Raw genomic sequence first — 14,814 nt, 5'->3', positions numbered from 1 at the left:
TCTATAAAAGTAAGATTAAGCATCTAGACCTCATTAGATATTTTATTCTCAATTGATATATACAAATGATAGATTTTCACACTCTCGTTTTTTTTGTTTTTTTTATTTCTCTTATTGTTCTGTCTCTTGATTATTCTTTAATTTGTTCAGTGCGAAAACAAAGAAACAAAAATGAATGCCAGATAAAACGATGGTAAATCACTTTTCTAAATATATAAGCCAGTCCACTTGTGTAATTTTATATCTCTGCAAGCCTCAATGCGGCTGCTTCATTTTGGCTTTTTATAGATTAGACCTTCATGTGTTTCCACTTCACTTCACGGGTCCTGATTCTCTTTATATGTCCAACAAGGGCAATTTGTCCCCAACGAAGTTCCACTTGCTCCACTCTTTGTCTTAAGCTGCATCACAGTCCAAAGTTCCAAAAACCATGCCTGTCCTTACTTCCTCTTCTTCTATTTCTTCTTCGTTTGCATTCACTTGTTTGACCATTTTCTTGCTGCTTATTCTGCACAATAGTACTGCAATTTCCTCATCCAAAACCGCCGCCAATGTGACTCATCAAAGCCGCCAACTCTCGGTTAATTACTATGCCAGATCATGTCCTCAACTCGAACAACTTGTCGGATCCATCACATCCCAACAGTTCAAAGCATCGCCTGTGTCCGGCCCGGCAACCATTCGCCTTTTCTTCCACGACTGCTTTGTAGAAGTAATCACAACTCCACGCAACAATAATGCACATCTGTTTGGTTTAATAATGTGCATGCATGTAAGTTTTAATGTACTTTTAATGCATATTCACCTTATTAATTTTTTTGGCACGCTATTTTTTGAAGGGCTGCGACGCATCGATAATCATAAACTCAGAGCCGGGCAACAAAATGTTGGCCGAGAAGGATGCAGCTGATAACAAGGACCTGAGACAGGAAGCTTTTGAAAGCGTGATGAAAGCCAAAGCTGTGGTGGAGAGCCGATGTCCTGGTGTCGTGTCTTGTGCAGACATACTTGCAATTGCAGCCAGAGATTATGTCCACTTGGTAAGTCCTAGATCAATTTTTTGCCCTCAAATTTCTACTAAGTTGCAATGTGGAGTGTGGATCTGTGGTTGTTATCCACTCTTATGTGTGATAAGACATAACGTAGTGATTTCAGTACTTTCAATTAAGCTTTTGGCAGTCGAAATTGAGTACTCAATAATTTTACACACCTCGTATGTAGGAGTTTCAAAATCGCTACCTTTTTAATTTTATGCACGTACATATTGACATTTTTCTGTTTCTAATTCTAATTTAACTGGGACAGGCAGGGGGTCCATACTATCAAGTTAAGAAAGGGAGGTGGGATGGAAAAATATCAATGGCTTCGAGAGTGGCCTCTAATATTCCCCAAGCAAATTTCACAGTGGATCAGCTACTCAAACTCTTCAATTCAAAAGGGCTAACACTTGAAGACTTGGTTGTTCTTTCTGGTGCACATACATTCGGCTTTGCTCATTGCCAGAACTTTGTAAGCAGGCTGTATGACTACCGGGGCTCGAAGCAGCCCGACCCAGTTATCGACCCGAGACTCCTGAGGGCCCTAAGAATGTCATGCCCACATTATGGTGGAAATGCCGACGTCGTTGCACCATTTGATGTGACTACGCCGTTTGTGTTTGATCATGCTTATTACGGGAATTTAGAGGCTAAACTGGGATTGCTAGCTTCAGACCAAGCTCTATCTTTGGACCCAAGAACCAAGCCAATTGTCCAGGCTCTGGCACAAGATAAACAAAAATTCTTTCAAGCTTTTGCGGCGGCCATGGAGAAAATGGGTTCAATAGGTGTGAAAAGAGGAAGAAAGCATGGGGAGAAAAGGAAGGATTGTAGCCTGCATATGTTATGATATATTTTTATTTGTTTTGAATTACTCAATTGAATCTTTTTTTTTTAATTTTTTTAATTTTTTTATTTTTAAAGAGAGACAACTAATGGCATGCCATCGTTATCCACCTTTTTCAGAGCCGGGAAAGACTCAATTGAACCTTGGGTAACTCTGTTTTCTTGGTTTACCCTTGGTTCGGCCTTTTTCTTCTCTTTTTCGTTGTCTTGGTTTGTTGTATATTGCTAGCCTAGCTACACGTTCAACGACCATTGTAATATTACTAAGGAATGCCGCCAACATTTGATGCTTTTATCGACCGATTTTTCTTCTTATGCATTAAATTTGCATATATACATATCCCAAATAATCACAAAATAGTACTCCCCTTGTGTTTGCAGTGCATTCCGTCTGCGTTCGACTGAACTTAATTGTGTCAGCAATCATGTCAGGAACTCGAATGATGTGATTGAACACCGATCATGATTTAATCGGTTGGATCGAGTGAAGAATCATTTAGCAGTGGAATGGACTGGAATTTGAAACTTGTGCGGTGTAATATTTGTGTTTCTTGATTGATCATGTGAATCTTCAGGTAGAATATATGGTACATTGAAAGATGGCATTCGTCAATGTCTATACATTCTCCTGGGTTTTTCTGTTTAATACTAGCCATTTCATGAGGCAGTCCAGGACAAACCGTTCGAATACTTGAATTCTATCCTGACTAAACTATATCACTACGATTGTACAACCTGATGCAGATTAATCCTAAAACAAAAGTAGACGGGCATGACGGTTTAGGACTGACGAGAAAAACAACTCTCGCGCACGTTCCTCAGTTCTTGTTAAACTTTCACCAATAGCTACGTGCAGCTGACCTGAAAAAAGAGGAAACGAGCAAAGCTCGGTCATTGTTTCTTCAGACCAAAAATACAGTTGTAGATTAGGATCAGAATCTTTCCCTGATCAACCGACGCAATCAAGATTCAAGTTTAGCCACTATACGTAAGGATACTAGAGCTTTGATCCAGGTTACCTGTAACATACTATGACTTTGCTGATACGATCGTAGCTGCCGTAAATAGTGCTTCCTTTCCAAGTGACAAGACCTCCATGCGCCTAAACCATGTTTGGTTATAATACAAGGTTAAGAAGAAAAAGCCTACGTGCTTAAATTTACTGTGCATAAGAAACATGTGCAAAGGAAATAAAGAAACAAACAAGTAAAAACTGATTCTAATTCGAGCTTACTTGTCTGCTGCCTTCATATTTTTGAATGCTGATATTATATTCTCACATATTTCAACAAGCGAGCTGCTACTTTTTTCTTCATCGGAAGCAGATGCATCTCCAACAAGACGGTTTTCACATGGCAGCGACAAATGAGCCTGAAAAGAACTTCGAAAGTCTAAGAAACTTGTGGTTGAGGCGTAAGACATGCTACTCTGATAGACTTAACATCGTAAACCTTATAGCATAAGATAAAAGCCATTTGGAGTGTTAATTTATCATAGAATACAGGTGACAACGTTTGGTAGTCCCACAAGAAAAGCCAAGCTATATTTATGTGCTACAAACAGTCCACAAATGAACATTTTTGCATCCATGCAAACAGGCGCCCACACAATATGAATGTTACGAAAAAAATAACATCACATCCTTTGAAGAATCAACCAAAACATCGCCCTAGAATGAATAATGAGAATAATCACCTGAAATCCATGTGCTAAAAGCAACTGTACTACTTCTGTCCTAATCTTCTTTATGGTACTTTTTGCGCTGGTGATATTTGAAAGGAACTTCAACGCTCCGTTGAAAGATGCATCATCATCTGGAGGACCATTTGACCTACGAGTGCGAATGGAAGGCTACAAAATGTAGAACATGATGAAGTTAAGGGAGGACATTATCAATGAGGGAAAACTGTTCTTCAACTTCCATCATAACAATATCAAAATGCCTTCAGGAAGACATGAACAGGGAACATAAATAATAAAAGTAATGTCAGGACAATATATAGGCATTCTGAAAACTTACTTTAGCAATATATTTCCACAAGTACTTAACAACCATCTCAAGCTTCCATTTAGGTTCATCGAAAACCTGCAAATGCACCCTCATAAAATATACTGGCAGAAGAAAACAGTACTGCCTGCCTGGTACCTCTGCCACAGATTATACAGGGAAACAGAAACATATAAACCCGCAAATGGGAGAGGGTGAGGATAGCAATTAAAGAAATATGAACCTGGAGAAATGGGTCAAGAATATCTTTATTGTACGTTAGTTCGTCCAGAATTATCTCCAACAGAGGAGTTCTGCACCAAAGCCAAAAGTATTTTTTGTATCAAGACGATCAAAATAAAAGATGATACATAATAATAAGAGAGAGGAAGCAACCATCATTCTTTCAAGAAAACGAAACTCGTACCTGATACCATCAGCTCGGGTAGTAGAACCTTGGATATCTGCACTCTGCTTGGACACATCAAGCTCCATAATCTGAAAAAGTCCAAAATCAGTGCCACTGCTGAAATCATTATACAAACCTCCATTCAAACATTTCTAAGCAACTTACAATTACTAGAAACTTCTGCATGGCTATGCAGGTATTCTTTCCTATCTCGAGTAAAGCAATTGCAGCAGCAGCATCAAAATTTTCAGCGGGTTGTGCCACAGATTTCTTTGAACATATCAGATCATCAGTGAATCCAGCATGGGTTTGATACAATTTACACATAATGGTCAAGCAATCCTTCGTCAAGCTTTTCTGATTTACTTTCCTTGACACCTTCAAAAGATACTTTTGAGGGTAAGAGTCGTGGTATAAGAATCACTTAATGTATTCCACAATAAAAAATAAAATCAAAAAGGCTCCTTGGTATTCATGGCTTGAAAGAGAAAGGTATACCAGAAGCATGTTGACTAACGACTCTCTCAGAACTACCCAGTTCATGGTTTCTGCACACAATAACGAGCAACTTAAAACTTCCAGAAAGCTAGTGGTACATAACACTACAGGTAATCAGATATCAACTTACCTTTATAGATACGGTTACGTGGTAGAAAGTCCCATTCCAAAACATTAATCAGGTATTGAAACAATAGCATGTTTGCTAAAGTCTGCAAAAAAATATCATATAAGACCAAAAAAGGGTGGTAATATTCGCTTATCCAGGGAAACAAGAATAGAGGTTAAGTAATTCTATAGCATTAAACTACCAGAAACATAAATCTCAGTCAAAACTCATAACCACAGGTTGAATGCTTATGTACAATCCAGTCATAAGATGCTCTCTGAATCTAACACCTTCTACCTCTTCAGTTTCCTCTTTAAAGAAAATAACGACAGTGTATCAGTATCTAAACCATGGAATTAATGTTCAGAATATAAGAAGAATTCCTACATTTGGTGAACACAGAACTACATATCAAGTGGAGGCATATTGAACCTAATTGACTCATATTTGCGCCGGAATCACTATGCACATAGATGGACACTATGTTAGTTGTCTCCGTGATCATCCTCACATTTTCGCATTCCAAGATTATCTTAGTTTCCAGAGTACATATCACATGTATGAACTGGTTTAAGAGCAAGATGAATTTGCTTTTCGCACATGTCCCCAAGTCATAAACAGTTATAAACAAACCAATTGCACATGTCCCCAAGTCATATCCACAGATAGACACTAATTCACAATGTTGTCTTATACCTTTTCTATTCTCTTAGTGCAAGTAAACTAACCTTTGTTTCTGATGCTTGGAAGTTTGCTTCATCAGTTGCATCAGCAAGGTCTTGTATCAAAAGTTGGAAACCCTACCATTGGCACGAGAACACTTCAACCAAGGTGAAATTTAAAAAATGAGCTAAGAAAATAGGATTCCCTAGGATCTTAAAACATAACAAAGGGAAGAAGCTTTTACACTAAACTCAAGTGTCTACGGTGCACCTATTACCCTTTGTCTATGCATCGTGACTCCTCCAAAAGAAATAGAAAAGTTAAACTAAACAAACTTATTACAATTTACTAATGAATATGAACATCGAGATAATGCAAACTCACAGAAGAGTCAACTGGTCCCCCAGAGTTAATAGTAGATCCCCTCTCATTACTAGCATTTTCAAAGGAAGCGAATGGATACCAAGCCTAACAAGCACCCATAAATTGCATTATGATACAATATTAGTTAGTTACAACATAAAATATATATCAACAAATGGAAAGAAAATAAAAACATAGTACCTCTTCAACCACGATTAATTCAGGCACACTACTGGATGATGTTGAATTATCTACATCAGAAGAATATACCCGAGGGAAACGCTAAAACATAAGGGAAAAGGAATTTGTAAGAAAATACTGCACCATTTGATTGTATAAAAACATAAATTGAAGATTCAAAGTAGTGTTGGAGTACCTTATCTAACTCATTCAAAAGCTGAAAACTTTCCATGGTCAATTCTAGAGACTTCCCAATCCTCAAGATGGAGAAGATTGCCTCAAACATGGCACTGTCAAACAAAATTGACATGAACAGAAGTTGGTTATTCTTATTTGGGCAAAGATATATATCGTAAACATCGATTACAATGTATAAAACTTTCCATCTTTTTTAAAACTTGGTGCCTATTAACAAGGTAATTTACTCTAAAGATCCAATATTTTTCCTTCCTTTTGAATTTAAATACACAGAGATAGAGAGAGAGACTAGGTAGGTGGAGTTCCGTCTTTCGGTACAATGGAAGCAGCGCGAACGGCTTCCAGAAAGGTGATTCCTGTTCATCAATTTCCAAATAAATAAGCAACCATTGTTTTGATCCATGACAAAAATGTTGGAAGAAAAAAAAAATAGAAATAAACCGGTAAAATTCCCACAGAACGGGGTTATAACTTTCGTTTTCCAGGCATCAAAACAACTGATAGCGGAATTGATTTTAGTTCCCCATGTTCATTTTCTTGGCAAATTTTCTCGAGAACCAAACAGAAAATTATCAACAAAAAGGGAACAACAGAATTAAGACTTACTATCCTCGTAGGCGTCCTGATTGTCTTTAGCCTCGGAAGAATCGAGGATCGCTAATATGTTCTCTTCGATTCCTCCCACGTTTCTTGTACTGCCGGGCTTCTCCATCTTTTTCCTCTGCCGGAATTTCGAAACCCTAATTCGTATTTTGGACTGAGGAAAAAGTAAAAAAGAAAAGAAATTGGGTATGTGTTCCCGCCAAATACCGGAGATGGACTGACGGCGTTTGTGCTCCCGCCAAATACCCACGGACGGACGCCGTTTGTATTTAGAACATGAAATAAGAAAATTGGTAACAAAAAGAATTCCGTTGCCGGGACTTGAACCCGGGTCTTTCGGGTGAGAGCCGAATATCCTGACCAACTAGACTACAACGGATGTGTTGCTATTTCATTTAAGTGATTGATTTTAAATGTAAGAATAAAAATAGAGGGAGGAGAAGATAGAAGAAGTGAGGGAGAATGTAGAGTTGAAAGTGAACAAAATTAAGGGCCTGTTTGGTATCCTATTTGAAAAAATTTATCATTTTTTTAAAACAATTTTCTTTAAGACTCAAAAACTTGATTGGTTTGCGATTTAAAAATTTTAAATCTTACAACTTAAACTAGACAAAGAGATCTAAAAAGAGAGGGACACATGAGAGGGAGAAAGAGGAGAGAGAAGGAAAGAAAGTAAGAGATGATTGAAGGAAAGAGAAAGAAGAGAGAGGATCGGACGAGATAAAGAGGAAGAGGAGTGAAAGAAAGAACCGAGAGAATGAAAAGAGCGGATTGGAGGAGAGACGAAAAAGGTAAAAAAAAAAAAAAAGAGGAGAGAAAGAAGAAAAGATAGAGAGATAGATTTGGAGTGAGAGGGGAGGAGGGAGAGAAAAGAAATAAGTGAGTTTAAGTTTAAAAACTCTAAAAACTCACTTTTTATGTTTTTGGATAATAGACTATATTTTTTAGTTAGTCTTGAGTTCAGTTTTTGAAAATAATCCTACCAAACAAGTTTTTAAGGCCTAAAACTTAAAAATTGTTTTTGAGTTTAAAAAGTTTGATTCAAATAAAGTACCAAACATGCCCTAAACATTCTTTCAATTTTTTTTGGTTTTTAGTTTTCATATACACTTTTTCTTCACCCATCTTATTATAAATTTTCCACACCTTTTTTATCTCTCATTTTCTCCTCTCTTGCTATCAAAAAACCAAAAAGAAGTTATGCCTTAATTAAGTTTATGATTGATTTAAGCACGTATTAATGCATTGTATTTTGCGCTAAGCCACCTTGAAATCCTCCAAGTTAGGTAGAAGTAACCCAAATCTTTATGATCGATGATAAAAATACTCTTAAAAAGTAAGTTACTGGGTTGTTCATGTGACATAAGATATTAATATATATTTTGTACGAAAAGATCAAAATGATTCACGATGAACAAATTCAGGGACCACTTCTATCGATTTTCATTGTCAAAGATTAAAGTGAGGAGTAGTTATGTCAACTAAATCATGGAGATTATAAAATGTAGTTAGCTCTATTATGCTCTATGAAGAAGGTATAATCGAAATTGAATGCAATTGTTTAGGTCTAGAAAAACCGACATCAAGTTGAAGCTTGAGGGAGTGCATGACATCCTAGCACAAGTGACAAAAATCGAGAGTTACCAAACAACTTAAGGTTTGCAAGAAAACGTTCTCCCTTTGCCATCAACAGAAGCAAAGAGAAGTGATCAAAGTCAAACCCTTTGGCTCTGAATGCATTTCTAAAACGCCTAATTCAAATGCACCCACTGACTTCGATAACTATTCCACTCCAAATCCTGTTCATGCGCCGCATATTCATAACAACATCCCTTGTTTTGATCTGCAACAATCAAACCTCCCCTTTTGCCATCAGCCCTTATTATTTTTATTACTCTAGGGTGAAGCGTCCGGCTAGTTTATGACATTGATAGCTTGTATTTATGCATCTACTTGTTAATCAAGCTGGCATTCCTTGGGCTCTAAGATATGCCAGCTTATTGGATACCGTGTGTTCACTGCAATTTCTGGGTTTCTTGGACTGGACTGGACTAGTCCAAAAAATGAATATCACAAAGGTTGAATCGGGTGTAGTTTTACAATTATTTAAACAATTCTATTTGCCATGTAATATTTCAAAAGACTAAAGGGGTTTCAATATTTCATCTTTTTTCAAGAGTACACAGGGATTTTACTTGTGAATACAGTGGCTTCAATTACAAGTCAAAGGGATCTGATCTGCAAGAATTAATTATATATGTTAAAATTGGATATTTCTGCTAATTAATTCATGTTCAGATTGGATATTTCTGCTAATTAATCTACTAAAATGATCCAAATCCTTTTCCACCTGACTCTGCCATCTATATATGATATTATATTGTCTCAGCTGAGTCCTAAAATATAGTTCTAAATTCTGCAGACATCACTTTTCTTCAATTATTTTTTAGAGGGTACTTTAAGGAAAAAAATTATTTTATATGTAGGATTCCAGTGACAATTAAAAAATGATCTTATACTCTATATCCAGCTTTCAATTCGTCGCCTTCTTTATTTCTTATGTTATCTTCATGAATTTGAGGAATGTTTTAACAATATAAAACACTAAGTGCATAGAATCTGTATGGATAAAGCCGCGTAAATGATTAGAACACCACACAAGTCGACGTGGGAGACTTAAAATATGAATCCCACATCTTATTTTATTAATAAGCACTTAAAATCCTGAAATCCTCCATGAAGTTAGCAGCTGGATTGAGCCACAAGTAATCTCAACTATTCACGCGTTTCTCTTTATACCTTTATATTTCCCCATTCTCTCAATCTCCTCTCTCCCTCTCTCCTCATATCAACTTAATATTTTGTGTGAATATGACTGTACATTGTGATATTCCTGCAGAAAAGCCAGCATCTGAAGCTATACAACTAGAGGATGTGTGGGCGAGCTTTATCGGTGTGAATGGAGTGAAAAGAGAAGCGAAAAGCGCAACAGAGTCTCAATCCTGGGAAGATATGCCTCCTCTTGATGGGAGAGAAGGGTCAATGGAAGTTCTACAAAGGCTACCAAGTCTAGGTAGGTGGATATCAATGGGAACTGAGGCCTGGGAGAAACTTCTGGACAGTGGTGTTGCTCCTGCACAAAATACGGAGCAGTCTTGCAATGACAGGTTAGAAGGCAATGGAGCTGCAAATTCGGAATGCGAAGCAAAGGTTGAGAGAGCAAAGAAAGTGGAATTTACGAAGCACTACCGCGGAGTTAGGAGGAGGCCGTGGGGCAAGTATGCAGCCGAGATTAGGGACTCAACAAGAAAGGGAGCTAGGGTTTGGCTTGGGACTTTTGACACTGCTGAGGATGCCGCTTTGGCTTATGACAAGGCAGCTCTGAGAATTAGAGGCTCAAAAGCACATCTTAACTTCCCCCTTGAAACAGTTGCAAAGACTATGGGATTGGATTGCTTCAGCATTTATTCATCCACAAATATCGGTTCAAATCCTCGTAGGAGAAGGTTGAGAGATTGGGAAGAAAATGTTGAGGAAAGAAAACCTGCAGAGAAGAGGAAGGCGAGCATGCAAAAGATGTTGGGTGATCATGATGAATTTGATGTATTTGAGTTCCAAGACCTGGGAAGTGACTACTTGGACAGTTTGCTGTCTTCTTTTTGACAAAACTCAAAATAAGAAAGGAAACTATGCTTCTGATGTATATTTATCTTCTACATGAGTGAGTCCGTAAAACATTCTTTGCTGCCCAAATAGAAATTTAGCAGTCCGGAATTATTTGTAGTTGTAGTCAAGAACATGCTGTGTAAGTTTCTTTGAAACTAGCCTTAGAAGAAGAGATAGCAGAACACGATATACATACACAATTTCTTATGTAATATGCAACATCATCAATCAACAATTATAGTGTGCTTTGTTAAGATTTCAGAGAAGCGTTTAGTGGCTTCCCAACTAAATTAACCCCGTCGACATATCAGCAAGTGTTAGGATTTTATACAAAACAGAAGGCTTCAATGTTATAACCGCTCATTATACGTTGTAATTTATGTTGTCAGGTTCCCGAATAATTTTATGTTCTTTGACATGCTTAATTTTAGTTTACTATTCTCAATCTGAGAGATTGGTTACCATCAAAAGGACCTCTCTAAGCTGGCTTCAAATGGAAAGGGAGATAAAAAGAAAAGGCTGGAAAAGGATATAGACCCACTGCATAACCGAACTTAAATCTTCTTATTACTTACTAATCTCTCTTCCCGATTCGAAGTCAAGTCATTCTATATGCCTGATCAGCTTATCCAAATGATTTCTTTTTCTTAACAACAAAATTTTAAATTGTACAGTCGAAGGATCGTCCTCTTTGTATTCAAATTAGGTACTGGACAAGATGATAATTAATTCTAATCTCATTAGGTACTGGCAAATTGTGACTGGCAGATTATGATTTCTAGTATCTACCTACTTCCTTATCAATATTGTGAAGCTCAAAGAAAGAAAACCAAAAATTAAGAATGTGTCTGTACAAAATAAGCTCCAACTCATTCAATCATATTACAAAACCAATAAAACTCACTTATGGCAGACTTGCAGTACATATGTGTTGGCATAGTAAAAGAGAATAACTAGCCAATGAAAGAAAAATTACACACTTTTCTAATGCTTAGTAACCAGAAGTTTATAACTAAAAAGAACATTTCTAGATGATCTGACCCTGCATATTTGGTACCTCCACAGCACTTAATTCAGTCTCAGATTCCGATCTTGGTGTCCCAACCGAGAGCATACTACAACTTCCACTTGAGTCTGAAGTAGTAGCACTGTTTTTACTATTTAAGCTGCAAGTTACACCAAAACTTGGCCCGACTTTATGAACTGATGATGTTGGTGAAGAAGATGCAGCCCCAATTTCAGCTGGGAAATTAAGCATAGCCTTACTACCACGCATTCGAAAAGCTGCTCGGTCATATGCCAAGGCAGCTTCTTCGGCCGTGTTAAATGTTCCTAGCCACATACGCGCGCCTTGTCGTGCGGAGTCACGGATTTCAGCTGCGTACTTGCCCCACGGACGCCTCCTCACGCCTCTATAGTGCTTTTTTCCGATGTTCTTTGTGGGTTCGAGGCGATTTGGTTGACGATTGATTGGGTATCTTTGTGGCAACAATGAGGGGATGAGAGACATGGGTTCATTTAGGACTTGGTATATGACGATGTCTTGTGAATCATTCTCATTCAATGGGAGTTCATTTTGTTGTGAGAAGTGTAAAGCCATAGCTTCCTAGCTAGTTCTTCCTCCTAAGCTTTATGAATTGGCCAAAAAAAAAAGGATGGTGAAGATTGTGGTATGTAGCTCAAGACTTGTATTTAACTTTGGACTAAAAGGGGAGGCAAGCGTGGGGTCATAATTTTCTTTGGCACGACAAAGATAAAGAAAATTATATCTAATTGTCGGGATGATGATTATTTAAATATATATAATTATTGTAGTCAAAATTAGCTAATTTAACAATTCAGTTGTAATATATACTTCGGCTTGTTGATATGGGTAGGTTGGTAAAGTCAACAAAGGTGATTGTATCCGCAAAAGAACGCATGAAGACGTTTCTTGCTGGAATTCGGACGAGCAATTTGATTTTGGGCTCATATACATCACAACACCAACTTTTCTTGGGTATATGACGTCGTGGCGTTCGTAATATGAACTTTCTTAGGTTGTGGGTCACGTTATTAACCCAATATGGTCCCTACCTTGACTTTTCAACAATTTTTTAAGACTATGATTTAAGAATGGATAATGATAAAGAGACTAAATGTGTAGATTAAATTTTGTAAATTAAATAATGTGAAAGATAATGATTAGATTATTAAGTGTTGATTAACATACTTATTTTTTATTAATGAGACATCGTTTAATTTGTAAATTTAATCTAACTAGCATTACTCTTTAAGAATTATCAAAGACTTCAAAATAAAAAAGCAACCGCAAAAAGTCCTAAATTTTTTGTGAATATTAAGGTGGAAGGTCCTAATTAAAGATTTACAATTAACTCACGTGTGTTGAAATTTAATAATTCTGGGAAGACTATGTTTTGTGGTACTGGGAATAATTTATTCTATCACTTACGTTTATTAACAACAGTTCTAATGCATGAAGATTGTAGCTTGATTGGTTAAAGGTATGTTTACTTAAAATGAATGTATTTGTAAGATCTTTTATGATGGGTGGAAAAAATTGAGTGTGATGTCAATAATATAGAAAAATCAAATTTTTACAATGTACCGAAAATTTTGGTTGCAATGAGAGTGATTTTTTGAAAGATCTTATATTAAATTCTCACCAAAGACGAATTATAACCAAACTATAAAGGAAAAAATATAGCCTAGACTATACGTTAAAAGATATAGAGCTCGTTTATATGTGCTTTTAAAATGACCGAAAGCGTTTTTAGTGAAAATATTTTTGAAAATAATTCTTAATAAAAATGCTAGTAAATCCTGGAAAAACATTTAAAGTGTTTCCTGGGAAGAAACACATAATTGGTACTTCTCATAGAAAGCACTTAAAGTACTTTTTGAATCCAAAAATATTTTCTCTAAAAGCGCTTTCAGTCATTTTAAAAGTACATCCAAACGAGCACATATATATTTGAAGAGCTCAAACGTAGCCTAAGCTATGCCTAACTTTCTATGATTGGAGTTGGCCAAACTACGGTTTTGCACCATTAAGGGTGCGTTTGTTGCATCGGACTATCTTGGATTGGACTAGCTTCAGGGACTAAACTGGACTGGCTTGGACTAGACTAAGCTGGATTAGCTTAGTGAAGCGTTTGATGTAGTGTCAGACTAAGTCATAGACTATATTTTTTTTGCCATTTTTAATTCACTTGTGTCTTAAAAATTAAACAAAAATTAATAATTAAAGGGTAGTGAGGTCTGGAAATGAATGGACCCAAGCAAATTTTCTTTCCCCTTCCTTCCTTTACCCTTCCTCATTTCTCTTCTCCATCATTTTCTCTCTATCAAATTATGCATCAATCTCTTACTTTTCTTGTTTAATTAAGAGAATTTGTTGGTTAACCATTTGCCAAGCCTTCAGTGATTCCAAAAAGAAAGGCAAGCCTTCCAGTAACCAATTAAACCTGCAAATCCCAGGAAAAAAAAAAAAAAAAAACCCAGAAACCAGAAGGAAAAACAACTCAAAAACCCATAACAAAAATCGATTTACTGAGATTGCGAAGCAGTCATGGTGGAGATGACGTAGTCGATGAGGAGGCAAGCTAAAGGCAAAGCCAAAATCAGTAGCTTCAAAATCAGTGGATGTGTTTTTAAAATAACTGAAAGCGTTTTTAATGAAAATATTTTTGAAAATAATTCTTAATAAAAATGCTAGTAAATCCTGGAAAAACATTTAAAGTGCTTCCTGGGAAGAAACACATAATTGATGCTTCTCGTAAAAAGCACTTAAAATACTTTTGGAATCCAAAAATATTTTCTCTAAAAACGCTTTTAATCATTTTAAAAGTACATCCAAACGAGCACATATATATATTTGAAGAGCTTAAACGTAGCCTAAGCTATGCCTAACTTTCTATGATTGGAGTTGGCCAAACTACGGTTTTGCACCATTAATAGTTTTTGCACATTTGGTGACTCCATGCAAGATTGAGCAACATAAAGGTTTTTTAACCAAAATGGTCTATGAGATTGTTATAACTCCTCATTTTGGTCCCTAAGATTTAAAATTGATACAAGTGGTCCCTAAGATTGTCCACTGTCAATCACTTTTGTCCTTTTGTAAAAAAATCTTCATTAAATTGAAGAAACCATTTGTTCAAGTTGAAGGGTTAAATTGATAAAAATACCCTTAATTTAACGGAGATTTTTCACAGAATGACAAAATAATTGGTGAACAATCTTAAGGACCACT

The 14,814-nt window shown here is 36.5% G+C and overlaps 4 protein-coding genes and 1 non-coding gene across 5 annotated transcripts; 2 read left to right on the top strand and 3 right to left on the bottom strand.

Moving 5' to 3' along the window:
• The first annotated feature begins 430 nt into the window (after positions 1 to 430).
• LOC137724386 (peroxidase 19) lies at positions 431 to 1,942 on the top strand. The gene is made up of 3 exons (XM_068463129.1): positions 431 to 712; positions 840 to 1,040; positions 1,306 to 1,942. Exons 1-3 carry the CDS (start codon positions 431 to 433, stop codon positions 1,885 to 1,887), a joined length of 1,065 nt encoding a protein of 354 aa, XP_068319230.1. The 3' UTR covers positions 1,888 to 1,942.
• A 454-nt stretch (positions 1,943 to 2,396) lies between these two features.
• Positions 2,397 to 7,149, bottom strand: LOC137726547 (negative regulator of systemic acquired resistance SNI1). The gene is made up of 16 exons (XM_068465479.1): positions 6,897 to 7,149; positions 6,580 to 6,646; positions 6,289 to 6,382; positions 6,114 to 6,194; positions 5,934 to 6,017; positions 5,615 to 5,686; positions 4,908 to 4,989; positions 4,778 to 4,827; positions 4,445 to 4,657; positions 4,298 to 4,368; positions 4,115 to 4,184; positions 3,904 to 3,969; positions 3,579 to 3,734; positions 3,118 to 3,254; positions 2,903 to 2,985; positions 2,397 to 2,744 (listed from the first exon to the last, which is right to left on the bottom strand). The coding sequence occupies exons 1-15, from the start codon at positions 7,000 to 7,002 to the stop codon at positions 2,913 to 2,915; spliced, it is 1,422 nt and encodes a 473-aa protein (XP_068321580.1). The 5' UTR covers positions 7,003 to 7,149; the 3' UTR covers positions 2,397 to 2,744; positions 2,903 to 2,912.
• Positions 7,150 to 7,199: 50 nt separating this feature from the next.
• TRNAE-CUC (transfer RNA glutamic acid (anticodon CUC)) lies at positions 7,200 to 7,272 on the bottom strand. Its single transcript has one exon. It is a non-coding gene; the product is annotated as a tRNA-Glu (tRNA).
• Positions 7,273 to 9,764: 2,492 nt separating this feature from the next.
• LOC137724381 (ethylene-response factor C3-like) lies at positions 9,765 to 10,556 on the top strand. Its single transcript, XM_068463125.1, has one exon. It carries the CDS (start codon positions 9,765 to 9,767, stop codon positions 10,554 to 10,556), a length of 792 nt encoding a protein of 263 aa, XP_068319226.1.
• Positions 10,557 to 11,387: 831 nt separating this feature from the next.
• On the bottom strand, positions 11,388 to 12,241 carry LOC137727051 (pathogenesis-related genes transcriptional activator PTI5-like). The gene has a single exon (XM_068465994.1). The coding sequence runs from the start codon at positions 12,157 to 12,159 to the stop codon at positions 11,587 to 11,589; it is 573 nt and encodes a 190-aa protein (XP_068322095.1). The 5' UTR covers positions 12,160 to 12,241; the 3' UTR covers positions 11,388 to 11,586.
• Positions 12,242 to 14,814: the final 2,573 nt, after the last annotated feature.

This window comes from Pyrus communis, chromosome 2, assembly GCF_963583255.1.
Source record: "Pyrus communis chromosome 2, drPyrComm1.1, whole genome shotgun sequence".
Lineage (NCBI taxonomy): Eukaryota > Viridiplantae > Streptophyta > Magnoliopsida > Rosales > Rosaceae > Pyrus > Pyrus communis.
Note: the sequence above shows the minus strand (reverse complement) of the source record. Positions and strands in the feature narration are given on the sequence as shown.